At 37.4% G+C, this 18,873-nt stretch overlaps 2 protein-coding genes across 2 annotated transcripts in view; one reads left to right on the top strand and one right to left on the bottom strand.

Moving 5' to 3' along the window:
* Positions 1 to 1,528, bottom strand: part of PFT1 (phytochrome and flowering time regulatory protein (PFT1)) — a 36,105-nt gene extending 34,577 nt beyond the window's left edge. The window contains exon 1 of the mRNA XM_090019216.1: positions 1,333 to 1,528. Within this exon, the coding sequence (XP_089875342.1) occupies positions 1,333 to 1,439 (107 nt within the window). The 5' untranslated portion in view covers positions 1,440 to 1,528. The remainder of the gene's footprint in view (positions 1 to 1,332) is intronic.
* A 4,183-nt stretch (positions 1,529 to 5,711) lies between these two features.
* The window catches only part of MSH2 (MUTS homolog 2), a 33,511-nt gene continuing 20,349 nt past the window's right edge, over positions 5,712 to 18,873 (top strand). The window contains 13 exon segments of the mRNA XM_090018470.1: positions 5,712 to 5,757; positions 5,872 to 5,921; positions 6,008 to 6,040; positions 7,384 to 8,457; positions 9,312 to 9,866; positions 9,956 to 10,066; positions 10,420 to 10,509; positions 10,599 to 10,670; positions 12,753 to 12,863; positions 13,074 to 13,200; positions 13,686 to 13,891; positions 14,318 to 14,470; positions 15,448 to 15,745. Coding sequence (XP_089874596.1) covers positions 5,712 to 5,757; positions 5,872 to 5,921; positions 6,008 to 6,040; positions 7,384 to 8,457; positions 9,312 to 9,866; positions 9,956 to 10,066; positions 10,420 to 10,509; positions 10,599 to 10,670; positions 12,753 to 12,863; positions 13,074 to 13,200; positions 13,686 to 13,891; positions 14,318 to 14,470; positions 15,448 to 15,745 — 2,926 coding nt within the window.

Raw genomic sequence — 18,873 nt, 5'->3', positions numbered from 1 at the left:
AAATGACCATCTTAGATGAATATATAATGGAAAAGGAACTGTGACAGCCAGATTGGCTTCAAGTGCACTGTTAACAACCAAAGGCAAATTAGATAATGAAGGAACAATCTTCCCATTAACCATGATTTCTTGTAAATCAGCATCATGCTACATAGTGAACAGCCCCCACAGGGCTAGTAGATGTTGTAAATTAACTTTTCAGGATGCAATAGGCGATCGAATTAACATATGGCTGCTTAATTCCAAAGCAGTACAAAACTGTATGACGATCACTGTGAAACCATGTGTTCAGTTCAACTTATGCTTGATAAATATTTCCAATGCACTATCAGCTAGATATTAGGTTTTAGAAGAGAAGATCATTAATATGTTAATAAATACATTTCTTCATATTTTAATCATTTATGTTGAGGTACCAATATTTGGCAAGGAGATGCTTTCTTCCTTCGTTGTTTCTACACCTTATGCCTTTAAGAAATTAGATACCGTAAAACTTAACTCTCTTTTTGAAAGGAACAGCATAATTTGTTTGCCTTTTTTGCTTTTTAAAAAATACAAACGAGGAACACATCATTTGCATTCACTTGAAAATTCCATGTCCTGTTTTCTGTTTCCACCATCATTCTCCAGAAGAAAATACTAATTTCTTATCAGCAATCAAATGAAACATAAGGTCAATGATTATGGAGCGACAAGAGTGCCTGCATAATGGAATTGTGAAATTCCAAGTATTCCACAGGGAAGCATGTCTTCCACCTTGAGCAAGGTTAGATGGCCTATGATAACCTCAAAAGTCAAAAGCAAGAAAGGTGTTAAATAGTGCAAATTAGATTGTTTATGGTGATTGATCATCGATTTCTTCTCGAAAGCGCTGAAAATTGATCAAACTGCGGCGCAACGACGGTTTTCCATCAAAACCATATCGAATTGCCCACTTTCCACAAATCCATATGACAATTCCCTATTAACATGAATAACAGAAACAAAACAAAAAACAAAGAAAGGGAAGAAAGCATAATGTTATCCGACTCAAGATCTAGTCCTTCGCCCCCAACAACTGACTTAACTGACTGCCACCATCTTCACAAAATCTGGAAGTTGTGAAGTGGGCTCTACTCTGTGGGGGAAAATCGACCATTTCACAAGCCATGGAACTTGTGTTGCGACATATTAATCCAAACTTTTGAGATCACCCATCTTGCAAATAAAGCTTCTTACCCAATTCCCAATACTATACCCATAGAGATGGAAACTGTCACTGGAAACAAACCAAAATATACCAAACTAAGAAAGAACAGAGGTTTTGATCAGAGAGAGAGAGAGAGAGCGAACCGAACGATCTTTTCGAGGTAGTCGGAGAGGATGGTGTGCCAGAAGGGACCCATGGCAGCCGTTCCCTCCACCACCACGATCAATTGCTGCCTCTCCTGCATCGCCATGGCTTCAAACCCACGCAGACGCAGAGAGAGAGAGAGAGGAGAGAGAGAGAGAGACGCTCACGAAAACGCACGCCTTTTTGGAAAAGGGTGACTGGGGCAGGAGCCCCGCATGTCATAAGGATACGGTGAAAAAGACACAGGGATACGACATTGTTGTGTTATTTTTTATCAAGAACAGTACATGAGGGGTAAATGTGTACTAATGAGGGTATGGGGCTATTGATTATTAGAATTAAACTTTATTTTTTATTTTTTATTTTTTATTTTTTATTTTTTATTTTTTATTTTTTTAATATCAGACCTTACAGATGTGATATGCCATGTTTGTTTAGTAGGAAATGGTTTTGAATCATGTGATTATAACGTGCAGGAAGGGTTTCAAAAATTAAGGGCCCACAATTTAACACTTGTTAAAAATTATATTTTTACATGGAGAAAACATGATTCTTTCTGTATCTAATTCTTGTTAAACAAACCAGGTTTATGATGACAGATTGACCCAGTCCACCTTGCATGTCATTTCTAACTCAATAGTTTTGTACCTTCATTAGCACGGAATACAACCCGCCACATAAGAGCCCACAATTACTCATAAATGGGTATGAGTCGTTAAAAAATATATATTCAAACTATGTATTGATTTCTAAATTTGGGAATAACTATGTCATATATTCTATGAGTATAAACACATAAAGCATACATTCTAAAACTCAGGATTTTAGAGTTTTCATTTGTCAAATACCAAGAGTCTTTAAACAACATTTGAATATGGTGCAGTCATTTTCCTCATTCTTTGTTGTACGTCATGAATAATTCTTTAACATATATACGTAGATAATGCTCCTTCAAATGCCATCCAGTTATAGCTTAATTAACAGAAGCATTTAATTAACTTTTCTAATATACAATATTTATAATTTATTATTTTGATATTATGCATGTATAGTTGCACACATTCTTAATGTACATGCTTTCTTGAATATTCTTCAAGCATATTAAAAAATATCAAAATTGCTTACCATATATAGATAGTTTAAAATGATTTAACAAATATATAGCTTAAGTTGTTACATAAGCATAATTTTTCAAATTAAATACTTGTTAATTTAATTATTTTTTTCGCAAGTGAACTGATGATTGAGTGTAATATGTTTTGATTGCTTACAAAGAACGAGTCAATTCAATAATATACAAGGTAACTTAATTATCATGCGACAAAAGAACATCATATGAATTAAAATTATGCCAACAATAATACTCATGAGTTTAATAAGATAGATCATTATTTCAATCTAATTGATAACTTGGACAATGTTTTTTTTTTCAAAAAAGACATTGTATAACATTTTAGAATCACGTGTGATGCAATTTTCTATAGCTAAAAATGAATACATTAAAAAATGTACACAATTTAAATTATAACAACTAATCAATTGTAGGCATTATTAGATGATAGTGGAATACATTTTCTACTTAATGTTAAAAAAGAAATGTTTCATAAGGCAACATTCATATTGGGAACTTCTATTAATTTATGAATTAGCATAAAATCCAAATAAAAATTTTGTTTGAGGGTTTTAAGATAGATTAAGTGGCCAATAGGATACAATTTTTTTTTAATATAATAAGCAATCCAACTAAAGCATTCAAAGAACAATATAGGAAACTAAAAAGGAATCACATTTTTAGCGATGATATGTGTTGACTGTGAGATCACTATTTTACTGTTTTCAAGAAAAGTATGACTTGTAACTGGAATTTCAGAAAAGTAAAGCTTATTTCTGAAATTAAGGGCAACAAATTGGCTTCTAAATGAAATTTTCCCAAAGAGAGAAAAAAAAAATTAGAGATACGGGCTCCAGATCTATTGAGCGAATTGCCAATTCATTTACATAAAAAATACAGTAATTCAATGCTGGAAACAATAGAATTTGAACTCTAAACCTATTGCTTGCAAGCCAAATTTTTTGCCTTTTAGTTTGCACTATATCATGTGACACAAAACATGCTTAACAGGGGCTCCACTTGTCTGGTAGGAGCAGTGAGTGTAAGACACCTTGTGTTTGGGACGTTGTAAGTTCAAATCCCAATGTTACAGTTGTATTTTGTATTATTGGTGGGGGGTCTGCCTAACCCCACAGCTTGCCTGTTTCCCAACCTTAATTTATTGGAAATATGTGTTTTTTGTAAAGTAAAACACCATTTTTTCCCCAACCATCTTCATTAGTTGCATAATGACACTTCTACACTGTACACTTGGCACCAATGCATTGGTGGCTTAATCTTAAGATTGCATCCATAGTTATCCCTATCACAAAAAAAAGTCAGACAGCCCTTATTGTAAACGGGGCGGCCTATGTGGACCCACACCAGCAGAGGCAACAACATCCCCTCTGCGTGCGATGCATTCTTTGGAGGTTCAGGATTCACTCAGAACTCCACTTGCTTATAGGTTTTCTTCTTGGGCTTCTTGAGGTCTCTATCGGGATCAGTGCACCCATTCGGATCGGAACTCTTGTGCATCTCCATCTCCATTGATACAAACTCCGAACCCTTTATAGACTAGTTCTAAAAAAGAATTAGGCAGTTAAAAAAAATGAAAATGATGATATTGTCCTTGCAAAATGGGGGTGCTTCTTAAAATGTTTACCAATTTGATGAAATTTTCTGCATGTCCAAAATTTTGGTTCTTGAATTTTTATGATATTTTTGTGAACTCTTTATTGTAAATGTCTCAATAATGTGAATGTACTCACACATTTGCGAACGTTCTCTTACATGTGCTCCTTATTTAATTTTGAGAACAATTATCATTGTCCACTTTAATGTGTGGATCATGTTGATGTTGATATAGATCAACATTGACAAAGTCAGCTTTAAAGTCTGAATCATTGTTGTTGAAAATTCAAATCTGACTTATCTTTACAATCTAGAGCACCCAAATGAAAAGGAAGAAAAAAGAAATTGTTTTATTTTTTTTATTGTAGATGGTCCCATGAAGGAAAAAAAAGGAATTTCCTTAAGTTTGGTCTCCTTAAGAGAGAGAAAAAAAATGAAGAAAAAAAGAGATGTGCTTATCCCCCTTGAGGTTGGAAGGGAAGCGAGAGTGAAGGAGGGAGTGAGGGAGGGAGGGAAGGGTGGGCGGTCAATTTTTTGATGTTTTTGCCTTTCATTTTAAACACTCCTCACTAACAGTGAAACACTGTTAAGAGAAAAAATATGCAGGGTTGGATGTGCCACGTGACACAATCCGAACGAAAACCATCTTCAACGATTAAGATTGGCAGACAAGAACAAGTCTCATTTGCCAAAATGACTTGATCTAGCTCTCAAAAAAAGGCGTTCCACACCGACATCTCTCACACAGTAATATTGTTTTAATAGAGAAAGCTGGGGTTAGTCAGACCTCTACCAGTTATTGTTGAGATTAACCACCACGTTGGTGGACACTCCTCATTAGTTTTGCTCCTTCCGTTAAACTCATTACCGAATAAAAGGGAAACGGTTGTTCAACTGTTTCCATTCAGTGATTATAAAAGGGTTTCATAAGCAACTCATAAAAAAATGCAAAATACAGAGATTAGGAGGAAAGAAGGTCGACTCACCGTCTGCATACAGTAGTCTGCGCTTGTGGTGGTTGCAGACTGGCTGAGTTGAAGAGTGCCCTTCTCTGGCAACGTCCTCCGCCCTCCGTCAATAGCAGCCTCAGGTACGCTGTCTGCTTTTTTTCTATTTTGTTTTTGCAGGGCCACCATCATACAGGGATGCCGAATAGTTGGCCTCGTCGGAAAACTCCCAGCCGGACCCAACAGTTATACAACCATACACCATTGAGATTCGAACTTGCAAAGTTCCATCACAAGGTCACTACACTAACTGCTCTTGCCAGATAAGGATATCCCCTGTTGATCACACAGAGTAGTTGTCACGGGTTTAAAAGCGAAGTCCCTCGCGATGAAGCTTCTGTAAATATTAACACAAAGAGCAAGCCTTTCTAGCGCACAATCAAACTTCTCAACACGCCGGTAGAACGGAAATAAGGAGTACCCGCATGCACAAACAGTACTATTGTTAGATTAGAACTAAAGATTTACTTTTCGAACAACGTGTGAAGACGAATCACATCGTTTCGATACGCACGTGCAATGCGTACCGGTTCCCATTTCCCGCCAACTCCATCATTCCTCCCATAAATACCGCACGTATCCCTCCCTCCCTAAACTCTCCTTTTCCCCCTTCCCTCCTCCAGAAAACCTCTTCGTTTCTGAAACCATGGAGGATAATTCGGTGGTTAACAAGCTCCCCGAGCTCAAACTAGGCAAGTTCAGAGACACCCATCTTCGTTTTCCTTCATTTTCTCGATTGCCCATCTCACAGCTTCTTCCTCTTTCTATTCATTTTTTTATTCACATTTTTTCTTTCATTTTATCAGACGCGAAGCAGGCTCAGGGTTTCCTCTCATTCTTCCCTTCGCTGCCTCAGGTAATCCTCTTTCCCTTCCCCATTCCTCCACGATCGTTACTACGTGAGTTTTTCTGCGATATTGACGAACGCCCACTAAATTTCAGGACCCCAAAGCAGTCCGGTTTTTCGATCGTCGGGTGAGTTATCTTTCTGTAGTATTGAGTGCTTGAATCTCTGTTTGTTATTGGTTATTGTTAAATTCGTTTTTTTGGTTCCGTCTTCATTGATTGAGCAGCATGGTTGTTTGTGATTTTCACGTCTTATCGAATATCCTTTGTTTTTCAATGCTTTCTTGTGGAACCCGAGTTTTTTATCCGTTTGGTGGGACGACTGGTGCGGTTTTCCAGTTTTGAACTGTTCCTCTTTCTTGTTCACTTCTTTTATTGGATATCCATAAATGGTGCTTTAGATTTTGTTTCCATATGTTAGATATTCTCAGTAGCAATTTATCTTTATTGCAATGGAGCTGTATTGTAACTCACGGTCCCTTGTCATGATCATGTCTGTAGCCATTTGACGTCGTTGTTCAGTTATCGTAATCTTGGTGTTATTGCATGCTTCTATCTGTCAAACTTTGCTTCATTATCAGAATCATAGTGATGTTGTTGATGATGCTATTTTCATGCTACCATTATCATTTTACCATAAAGTTATGACCATAATAGCTGACCATTTACCTTCCAAAAACCTGGCATGATGACTTCTCTGGTTTATAGTGGCATATTGCTCGCCACCCGTAGAGAACTTGTTTATAGTTGGCATCTTGTTTTTCTTATGGTTGGTAGTTTGTTTTTCTTTATCTGAAGGCACTTGTGGTTGTGCTTCAACAGCACAAGAGTTAATGACTGTGCTTTATAGGCAATGATCCTTCTGCCCATTTAGGAAACCTGGGGCAGTATATGTATATTGCTGGGGAGGATTTGTCTGTCAAAATTCTTCAAGTGGCATTGAAAGTGCCCATTATGAATCTGGACCTTTTTTTTTATCCATTTTAAGAAAATGTCAGTTCCTGGCATACCAACTGCTGTTATTACGCTATCCTGCTATCCGAGCAAACCTTATATACCTTATTTTTTGCCTCTTTTATATGTTGAAGATGTTGCAACTTGCAAAAACATAATCGCCTATGCTCCAAATATGTTTCTGAAACATTGTAACATTTCATTGTCTTCATAGAAAGAATAGTTTTTTCATTGTGTTAATACCATTAGAAGTTGATTGTTTTGCTGTGAGCATGTGACAAACTTCAAAGTTCTCTTGAACTGAGGTGTATTTTCTTCATTATTGTTATTATTTTTTTCTAGGAATTTCTGTTTTAGGTGCCTATGCTTTTAACATTAACTGCTTTGGATGTTCAACGTTTTGCTTGAATTTCAGGTTCTGAAAATCTCTTCATTTGGTCTGGGGAATATTTTCTTCTTGTATCGTTACATTTCTTTATTATGCTCATATAATTATATCTTGCTTTTTGTGCAATCAGGACTATTATACTGCTCATGGTGACAATGCAACATTTGTTGCTAAGACATACTATCGGACTACTACTGCTCTGCGGCAGCTTGGCAGTGGCCCTGATGCTATTTCAAGTGTGAGTGTTAGCAAAAACATGTTTGAAACAATTGCTCGTGATATTCTTCTTGATAGAACTGATCATACCTTGGAGTTATATGAGGGTAGTGGGTCGAACTGGAGGTTGTCCAAGACGGCTACACCTGGAAATCTTGGAAGTTTTGAAGATGTATTATTTGCTAACAATGACATGCAGGATTCACCTGCTATTGCTGCAGTGTTTCCCAACTTTAGGGAAAATGAGTGCACGATTGGTTTGGCATATGTTGATTTGACCAAGAGAGTCATGGGTGTTGCTGAATTTCTTGACGATAGTCAATTCACAAATGTGGAATCGGCGTTAGTGGCTCTTGGTTGTAAGGAATGCTTGTTGCCAGCAGAGATTGCTAAAGCTGTTGAAGCAAGGCATCTGAATGATGCATTAGGAAGGTGTAACATGCTCATAACTGAGAGGAAGAAAACAGATTTCAAATCAAGGGATTTAGTACCAGATCTTGGCAGGCTTGTCAAAGGTTCTATAGAACCTGTTAGAGATTTGGTTGCAAATTTGAGTCATGCATCTGGGGCTCTTGGTGTTTTATTGTCTTACGTGGATCTGCTTGCAGATGAAAGCAACTATGGTAACTATACTCTGCATCACTACAAGTTGGACAATTATATGAGGTTGGATTCTGCAGCCATGAGGGCACTAAATGTTTTAGAGTCGAAGATGGATGCAAATAAAAATTTTAGTCTGTTTGGACTGATGAATAGGACATGTACTGCTGGCATGGGGAAGAGATTACTGAACAGGTGGCTCAAGCAGCCTTTGTTGGATGTTAACGAAATTAACTGCCGACTGGATCTGGTCCAGGCTTTTGTGGAGGATGCAGCCCTTCGTCTAGGCTTGAGACAACATTTGAAAAGAATCTCTGACATCGAGAGGCTTATGCACAAACTTGAGAGAAGGAAAGCTAATTTACAGCAAATTGTAAAGCTTTATCAGGCATGATCTTTTCTTTCCCTGTTAAATTTAACTGATTCTATCATTGACTTCGTCTTGATTATTCTTTTGTTTTGACCCTACAACATCTACTTTCCAACAAAAATCAGGAAAGATGAGTAGTAAATATCTCAAATTATCCTTGCTTTGTGTTATATGGTCATGGATTTTATATTTCATTACAAATAAAGCCAATTTCATTAATGAATTTCCAGTTTCACAAGCCAAATGCTAGTAGTTGGGTAACTCTATAGTATACATGTTCTTGTTACTTTTTTCATGATGCTGCTGTCATGTTCTATTTTTGATAACTGCTGTATAGAAATAACAAAAAAATCATCAAGAGAAATATTGGAATAAACAACAACCACATCAATATCAATACTTTGACAGTAAGCCAGCGAGAGCATGCATAACACCAACATCATTTCATAACAGTTTAAAACTGTCAATGGCTGGATGGCTAGAGTTTTTGCATCTTAGCTAAGAAATTTGGGTTCAATAATTGCCAATTAAAAAGAACAAACTGTCCATCACTATCTAATAAAACTGGTGCTAATGGTAATATTCACTGTTTGGAGAGGATGAAAATTGCAGTTATTTCAAAGTGAACACTAGCACACTATCAGGTGACAGGGCTCAATATACTATACATATTATAATGGAGAAGGTAAAGGTTTTGAAGTACTAATATTAAAAATGGATTTAAGGATCATGCTTATCTACTTCTGTGTTGTCTTTTAGTGCATCCTTACAGCCAATTAACCACGTTTCCTAAATTATTATTCGTGCTTCTTGCAAGTTGATACACTCCATTATGTCATATCATTGACAAACCTTTCAATCAACAACTGCAGTCAAGCATCAGGCTTCCTTACATTAAAGGTGCAATTGAGAGATATGAAGGGGAATTTTCTTCATTGTTGAAAGAGCGGTACTTAGAACCCTTAGACTATTGGAGCGATGATGATCACTTGAACAAATTTATTGCTCTTGTTGAGGCTGCCGTTGACCTGGAACAACTTGAGAATGGTGAATATATGATCTCTGCTGGTTACGACTCAAAGTTGTCAGACTTGAAAGATGCACGAGATGCAGTAGAGAAGCAGATCCAGGTCTTGCATAAACAAATTGCAAATGAACTTGATCTGCATGTGGATAAGGGTTTCAAACTAGATAAAAGCACTCAGTTTGGCCATGTATTTAGGATCACAAAGAAAGAGGAGCCTAAAGTCCGAAAGAAGCTAAGTGCAAGTTTCATAGTCCTTGAAACTCGGAAGGATGGTGTGAAGTTTACTAACACAAAGCTTAAAAAACTTGGTGATCAGTACACAAAGTTACTGGAGGAATATACAAGTTTCCAGAAAGAGCTTGTAGCTCGTGTAGTTCAGACTGCAGCAACTTTCTCTGAGGTACTTAAATGCCAGAGCTTTAGTTGCACATTGTCATCCACTCTTCATGTTTATGATTTGGTCTCATGCAAAAATGCCATTTGGTACAGGTATTTGAGTCTGTAGCTGGGATTCTCTCTGAAATGGATATCTTGCTTAGTTTTGCTGATCTTGCAACTAGCTTCCCAACACCATATTCAAGGCCAGAGATCACTCCCTCGGTAACGACGTTGTTTGCTACAAAATTGATTTTCTTAACCACATAGTATCCATGATGAATATAGATGTTTAAGAAATTTCTTGTGAGCAAATGTTTGTCTATGCCAATAAAAGAAAAAAAGAGTTTGTCTACAAGTTACTGTGCATGCTTGCACAGATATGTGCACATGTGCGTAAAAGAGTGTACTATGATAAGATGAAGTGAACCATTGCACACACAAATACACATCGCTCTGTGTCATTTTAGTTTTTACTTCTTTCATTAGGAAGAAATATTTTCAAATTTCAATAGAAAAAAAGTTTCTTTTTCCAGCTATTCTGCCTTACAAAGGCCTACTTTTGTTGAAATTAACAGGATAAGGGAGATATTATACTGACAGGGAGCAGACACCCTTGCGTGGAGGCTCAGGATGGTGTCAATTTTATACCTAATGACTGTAATCTTGTGAGTACAACAGACTGTTTTTACTGAGCATACCTCTTAACAATGGTGAGGCTTACTCTTCCTCTTTTGTTTTTGTTTATTAAATCCAGATAAGGGGTAGAAGTTGGTTCCAAATCATTACTGGCCCAAACATGGGTGGGAAATCTACATTTATTCGTCAGGTTGGTGATTTTTCATCACTTAGATTGTTTATTTGTTATACTTTAAGTTAATGGAATACCCTATTCTTCAACATTTCTGTTATTTACCATGGGTTGCATTCTCCTTTGTCAGCACCTTCATGTGTGTCTAGGAATGTACATACTCATTTTTCCTATGGCAAACATACACATGCAGTTAAAATCATGGCCAAACATGGTCATTTTTTGTGAAAACTTTAATAAATGCATTCACGCATGTTGTGGTTTAGATCCTTTCTTGAGTTTCTTCTGATGCATATATTAATTTCTATTTGGAAAAAACCTTCATTCTTAGAGCAGGGACTTTTTCCATGTTGAGCTCTTTGTCACGGACTGCAATGCCATTTCCTTGAACATACAGTACTCATGATGGCCCACTGTCATCACCAGCCATCAATTTACTGTACAAGGCTTTCATACTTTCTTAGCAAAGGTTTTGTATGACTGAATGAAAAAGGCAAAGGCTTTGCTGACTGGCACAATGAGAGCATAATATGTAAGTCTGTGAAAATTTTCTTTACAGTCAAGATTACAGCTCGGGGAAATCCAATATAGGCTTCTCTGGTTGCATAAGAACTCAACGTGTTTTTTCTCTACTTGATGAATAATGTTTAGGATTATGCCAAGCAGCATTAGGGCTGTCAATGGGTCCGATTTGTATCGGGCACCCAACTTAACCCGAAACCGAATTCCCGGGTATGGGCATGGAAGGTGCTGACCCAACCCCGACCTGGCACTATGCGGACTGGGTTTGGGTAATGATTTTTGCCGGATACCCATCCCAACCCGAGTATCTTATATATATTTTTAATAAAAATAAATTTCTAAAATTATGTGGGTCTGGGTTTGGGATTCTATTTTCATGACCCGGAAAAACCTGAACCCTAAACCGGACCCGGTTATATGGGCGGGTCGGGTCAACCCTGACCCGGCTCTGACCTTATCTGTTGACAGGCCTAAGCAGCGTACACTCGACAGCTAATGTATTCTAGAAATACTAGGCACTTTACATGCTAGAACACACAAGAACTTGCTAGTTAGGTCCAGAGAGTGCTTGTTCTCTGCATTCGGTTCTATATTCTTCGGTATATTTCCAGGTAACGCCTGTGACTTTGTCCAAGACTCTATACATTGAAAGATATTCAAGAGATTTGACTTAAACAAGAAAACAGAAAACAAGAATCTTATAGAAGCTTCTGACGTAGTTCCTGATCTAGAACTGAACACTTCAAGCCTTCCATATGAAAGAGACATTATAATACTGACATTACAACACATGCAATTATTATAAAATAAAGAAAAGAAAACAACTGGCTGAAACAAATTACAGCTCTTCCACAACTAGCTGACTAACACCAATATTAAAAGAATATCCCTTTGCCTAGCCATGGTGGAAATTACCAAAATACCTTTCTGATCTAACACAACTGACCTCATTTATATGCTACTATGGAGACTGGAGAGTGAAGGATTTATTCAAAATTATAAATTCTTGGTGAATTGTACAGAACTTAAGATCAACCAAGAGTAAAATTTGCACAATATTTAGGTGAGTAAACATCTGACTGCATAAGTGCACATCAGGGATTTCTTGTTTTTTTTCCCTCTTTTCTGCTTATGAACTTTCTGGCATCTATAGTCCACATGACTAATATCAGCGATCAGGGGGCATAAAAACTGGTGGTAAATGCTGCATAACAGCCATACAACACTTTCCTCTATTGGGTATGATCTTGACAGAGTGTCTTCACAATCCTTCTCCCTGTTTTCAGACAGTGTGGCTAATATTGCCTTTAAATTACAAATCATTGTGATGATTTAACAACAGTGACTGATTTGTGTTCTATTGCCGTTAATCAGAATTGTTAATATTCATTATTATTCAGATTTTCATTGTTTTCTACATTTTAGATTTTTTAAAATATTATTATATTTCTTTTTCTGCTTTCCTAAAGATATAAAATGTTTATTTCATTTGTATTGTACAATAAAATAAAGAACCATTTTGCATGTTTGAGACACATTATGCTAGCTCTTGTTTTAAGTTTGATTATTTCTTGTTAGGTTGGTGTGAATGTGCTAATGGCACAAGTTGGGTGTTTTGTCCCTTGTGATCAAGCAAGAATCAGTGTTCGTGACTGTATTTTTGCTCGTGTTGGTGCCGGTGATTGCCAGGTGGGCTATATTATTATCTTTGTGATTGTTCTATTATAGTTCCACTAATTCTGTCTACTTATTTAGCTTATCAAGCAAAATTAAGTGAGAAGAATCGTGTTGTGATGTATCTTTTGATCAAATGATCAAAGTTTCTGTATTATTTTCTTGTGCCTAAAATTTGCATATAAAGTGGTGCTTATGGGGATGCACATCAACTTTTGTTTGTAGATGCGTGGAGTGTCCACTTTCATGCAAGAAATGTTGGAAACAGCATCTATTTTAAAAGGTGCAACTGAGAAGTCACTTGTAATAATTGATGAGCTTGGGCGTGGTACATCAACATATGATGGATTTGGTTAGTCTTTTTCCTCTCATACGGTCATACCCCATCAGCTTTTTTGGTTGTGTTATTAGCATCCATTTTGTACATTTACATACTATTTCTTTTTGGAAGTATGAAGAACTGTTATGAATTCAGGTTATTGTGCTCTTGATCCACTTTTCCTTGTGATCTTTTAAACTTGTAGTGGTATTCGAAGTTGCATTTCTTTCCTTTGTTTATAGTAGTATAATAATCAATAACTTTTATCTTTTTGTTGTTTTTGTCTTCTGAAATACAAATTTATCTCTGCCATACAATCAGCAATATGTGTCCATTACAACTTTTAGCCAACTCTTGATACAATTGTTTGTGTCGTGAATGAAGATTCTGTTCATTGTGTTTTTCTGGATATTTTTTACTAAACACCTAGTATTGCTCTCTTCACTAGCTGCCACTTGATGTAGTAAGTTGCTTGATGTATTGAGTGCACTTTTATTATATTTTACCTTTGTGTGCAGGTTTGGCTTGGGCCATCTGTGAGCATCTTGTAGAGGTCACTAAAGCACCAACCTTGTTTGCAACACACTTTCATGAGCTAACTGCATTAGCTCATCAGCAAGATAATGACCTTGAGCCTGAAAAGAAGCCTATCAATGGTGTTGCCAATTACCATGTTAGTGCTCACATTGATCCATCAAGTCAGAAACTGACTATGCTTTACAAGGTATTATTTGATTTTTCTACATTTCTGGTCCTTTGTCCCCTTTTATGTTCCAGTGCTAGTTATGCATTGTATAAAGAATTAAAGATATAATATGCTTCCTTCCAGGTTGTTTTGAACAATGTGCTAGTCTTTAAATTTATATCTGCTTGATTTAATGTTTTTACTTCTGATCCATCGCCTTTCAAAAAAACTTTTCAGATCCGTCAAGGAATCTGAATGTACAGTTGGTATTGCATTTCATTGCTCAAAGGCTTGAATATCTGTTACCCATGGGATTTCTTTTTCTTATTCTTGTTTTATCAACATTTTAGGTTGAAGAAGGGGAATCTGAGTGTACAGTTGGTATTGCATTTCATTGCTCAAAGGCTTGAATATCTGTTACCCATGGGATTTCTTTTTTTTATTCTTGTTTTATCAACATTTTAGGTTGAAGAAGGGGCTTGTGATCAAAGTTTTGGGATTCACGTAGCAGAATTTGCCAATTTTCCAGAAAGTGTTGTTTCCCTTGCCAAAGAAAAAGCTGCAGAGTTGGAAGATTTTTCTCCTATTTCCGTTCTATCAGACACTGCAAAGGAAGAGGTATGCTGTTACTTTTCTAATGAATAATTTATCTCTCTTCTTGATAAATTATTTGCCGATAGTTTGTGATTGGTCTTGATTTACTTGGATGTTTGTAGGAATACAAACTCCTTCAGCTTGACCCTGTCACTCTTTTTTGAAAAATTATCTTCACCCATCCTGGAATACAAATAGATTTCTGTTAAATTCTGATATTTGGGGGTTGGAAGCGACTTGAATCAAGCTACTCAATGACTTGTTCGATGCACCTTCAATTGCTGTTCAAACTGTTGAGCTACATTAGGTGATAATTCACAATCAACTTGGATTGATTTGGTACCATTCAATAGAATTTTCAAGGGCAATTCACGAAATAAATAACAAAACATGGAAGAACTTATAGTTGCATATATATATATATATAAATATAATTTACAAATCCTTAAAATTATATTTACTAATCAAAAGATGGTTCTCAGTTATGTACTTTGTGTCAACGGTGGCAATTAATGCATAAAACCACCATGCAATTTTTAGATTCTCTGGGGGCATAAATTTGTGGTGAATAAATTCACATCCCCAAAAGATCAGTAAAGCTACCAACTCCCTTATATGTGTGTAGCATCATGTTCATGCCTCAGATTTGGGTAGATCGTGTCATCAAGGGCTAGTTCTTGCCTTGGGATATATTCAACACCCTCTGTTTATTATTCTGGTATGCTCGGATGAATCCAATAAATCAGAAAATCCATATTTTAAAAGAAAAAAAACCATTGGTCCAAATTGCATTAAATAAGGCATGACCTGTGATAGGGCGGTGCCCATATATGTGTTAATGGTCGCACTAATGTGTCATGCCTTGTAGAATGCCCAAAATTGCATGCCATTGTTGAGCTTTACATTTTGTGAAGGATGATTTTCTGGGTTATTCTTCTATTCCAGTCAAATTCTTCTCAACTGTGATGCTTCTTTTTTGTTTTGTTTTGATATTTGTATAGGCGAATGAAAAACGCAAGCGAGTGTGCAGTCCTGATGATGTGGTCAAGGGTGCCGCACTTGCTCGCCGATTCTTACACGAGTTCTCTGCATTGCCGTTGGATAAGATGGACTTGAAGCAAGCTCTGCAACAAGTTAGCAAGATGAGAGGTGATCTAGAGAGGGATTCTGTAGGTAATCCTTGGCTTCAACAATTCTTCTAGAGTACTAATATGAGATGCAGCCAATTTTGTTTGCCTTTGATGCCTTCGCACTTCCCAGTGATTGTGGCACTGGCTGCTCTTAATGCCTTTTCCACATGTAAGTCTCATATATACATAACCAGGTCAGTGTTTGTAAACGTATTATCTAATGTAGCAATTGCTTTCATTTTACTAGCGCTAGTTTTTCTTGACAAAGTTTTGGAAAAATACTGGCACATATAAAAGTATAAATATATAAAACATGTCATATAAATGAAATATGAATAATATAAAATACTTTGCAAAAAGTATTTTTATTGCCTCGATATCATAATAAAATGTGATATTTTTTAAAATAGGTGATATTTTAAAGATATTACATTTTTTCAGTATGATATCGGGCTCTGAAAATATTGCAAAAAATAATAATATATCACAATATCTGCAGCATTTGTAATTCATTTTATAGGTATAAAAGGCCTATTTACACCTGGGTTATCTCCCAGGGAAGCTGGTAGCTAGGGCTGGGAAATGAGCAGCTCGGCTCAGTTCAAAGCTGGTTTGTGATCGCCTAATGGGCTCGGCGAGCTCGTGTGGAGTAAATGAGGCGAGTATAATCAATGGCTGTTCATCTCGGCTGGTTTAGCGAGTTTATATAGATATTTTAAGCCTCTTATGATAGAAAATGTTAAGTAGCTCAACTGGTTAAAGGGGTGTGCATGCAATGTTAAGTCATTGGTTTAAATCTCAAAGGGCACACTTGCGCATTTAAAAGTTTTTTTTCAAACGAGCCAGCTCGGGTTCGGCTCATCTTACTTGAGCTCGGAGTCGGCTTGGGTGATACCAGAGCTAGACAAGCAGAGTCTGAGCAAGGCTCTAATGTAAACGAGCTGGTAGCCACTTGACTCATGCATCTCATTGACAAAAGACAGCAAAACCTGCATAAGGTGTGGAAAAAGTGACTGGTCGGCGTGGTCGTTGACTAGTCTCTAAACCTGATTCAGATCCCCCATGGGATCCAATTCCCCTGTTGGACTTGGATTATGCTAGAAAAACTTGATCTTGATCTCTGCTTATTCTAGTTCCGGTTGAACCAAACCCAGATATTTTAATAGGTTAAGGCCAATGAAGATGTGTTGTAAAACCACTCCTTGAGAAGGAGTTCCTCCGTGTTCCCACGATAGCAAGATAGTGGGAGAGTGGGGAGGTTCCAATCAATAGAGAAACCGTTCCTCACGTTAAATGAGAGAAGAGGGGGGTGCCCACTCTCTCCATTTTTCAGAGAGGGATCGGGAGAGAAAGCAGAACAGCGTTGGCTGCGACACCGTCCACGAGGGAGAGCAACAACATCCTCCCCTTTTCTGTTTTGTTTTTTCTTAAAAAAAAAATACACGTCTTTCAGGGAGGTTGCCGGTGTTATCACGAAGAGAAGCGAGGCAAAACTCTATTGCATGTGAATGGGGTGGAGGCAGAGCCTCTGTCGCTGTTGGTTGCCAGAGCATTTATCTGGCTCAAAGGAGAGAGATGACAGGGAGGCGCTGGTAGGGATGGCAGTGGACCGGGGTGGGGGACAAGGTCTCCACCCCCACCCCGTTTCAAAATCTGAACCTTCATCACCGTTTCATATCCTCCATCACCGGTCCCAAGGGGGGTGAGGTGGCGTGGAGCCCCGTTTTCCCTCGGTCTGTAGTCATTCCTTAAAGGATTGGGGATGGGGTGGGGTGGGGTGGGGCAGGGCGGGGATTGAGACGGGGTGGGGCGGGGGAAAGCGTAAGTCCATCCCCGCCTCCATCCTGGCACGGGGATAGATTTTAACCTTCATCCCCGTTTCATGCCCTTCATTCCCGGTCCAAACGGGGCGAGGCGGGGTGGGGCCCTGTTGTCCCCCGGTCCATTGCCATCCCTAGGTGCAGGCCTCTAACACGGGTTTTCAAACAAATCTGACTTGGTCTAGGTTTGAACTGGACTGAGTCTGCTAAGAGCAACTCAGTCGGGTCCAGTTATCCAGAGAGATCCTAAGTCCAATTGGGGTTGGGTCTAGTTGAGACCAAATTCAGATTGGTTTGGGTTTGGATCTTATTGGTACTGAACAGGGCCAAACTAGTTTTGGGTTAGGTTGTATCGTATGAGAACCAAATTGGGTTTGATCCGGTTTGTACTAAACTGGACTTGGATTCAGTTTGCTAGAAAAGGTTTGGTGATTGAATCCTTTTAAGATCAATATGGACTAAACCTACACCAAGTTGTGTTTGGATAAGATTCAATAAATTCGAGAATAAGTGAGGAAGAATGAAAAAATAAGAAAATGAGTTAGACCCACTTGGGTCGAGTCAGACTCTATTCACATATATACTTTATGAGTTTCAATATAATTTGCATGTTAAAGAGATATTGTATTTTAGAAAAAAATATATATAGAGAATGTTGAACTACATGTATGAGAACAAAATTAAGTATTTGAGTAAAGTTCTTTGAGTCATTTCTTTCAGTTAAGTTACCGAAAATTTAAGTTATCTTAGTATGCTAGTTTTAACCTCATAAATTCTAGAAGATGCGACAAATGTAAAGGGCTACCTAATGACTGTCAGAGTGAGAGCTGTCATAAGCATGGACTGCCGATAATTTATTGATATAGAGACATTATATCTTCTACCTGCTTAGATTTTTGGTGAATATTAGAACCCTAAAAATAACTCGAGAAACTTAGTTAAGTTACACGAAAAATATTGACCTTGTTCATGTGAAAAAATAATGAGTTGCATAATGCATCATTTGGATTATATCTCACACAATGATTGAGACTCTAGGCACACCAAGATATAACATGAACCGTGAACCCTAAGTAGCAGATATAACTCTCTAGTCTGACTCTTTGGCTAGCTACCGACGAGTCCTCATTCACTATAGTGCTTCATGACTCTCGCGAGATCACAAAAAGTGGTTCATAGTCTGATCGACGTCGTAAAATTGAGGTATTCTACATGGGTTGCTACACCTATAGTAGGCTATTACTGGTATAGCCAATCTAGATAAAACAATTAACAAGTGCTAACTTATGAGTATTGAGAGAATTAATGAGAAAAATTACAAGAGACAAACATAGGTGTTCGTAAAACTAAACTAAAAGTAGGGGCTTATAACCCACTACATTTGTAAGTCAAAGTTCTTAGTTGCTTATTAATATTTTTTTATAGAATTGTAGACTCATCCCTTTTTAATAAATACAGTTGTAGGTTCTAGGAGATC

The sequence above is a fragment of the Nuphar pumila genome, chromosome 10 (genome assembly GCF_984573655.1).
Source record: "Nuphar pumila chromosome 10, dmNupPumi1.hap1.1, whole genome shotgun sequence".
NCBI lineage: Eukaryota > Viridiplantae > Streptophyta > Magnoliopsida > Nymphaeales > Nymphaeaceae > Nuphar > Nuphar pumila.
Note: the sequence above shows the minus strand (reverse complement) of the source record. Positions and strands in the feature narration are given on the sequence as shown.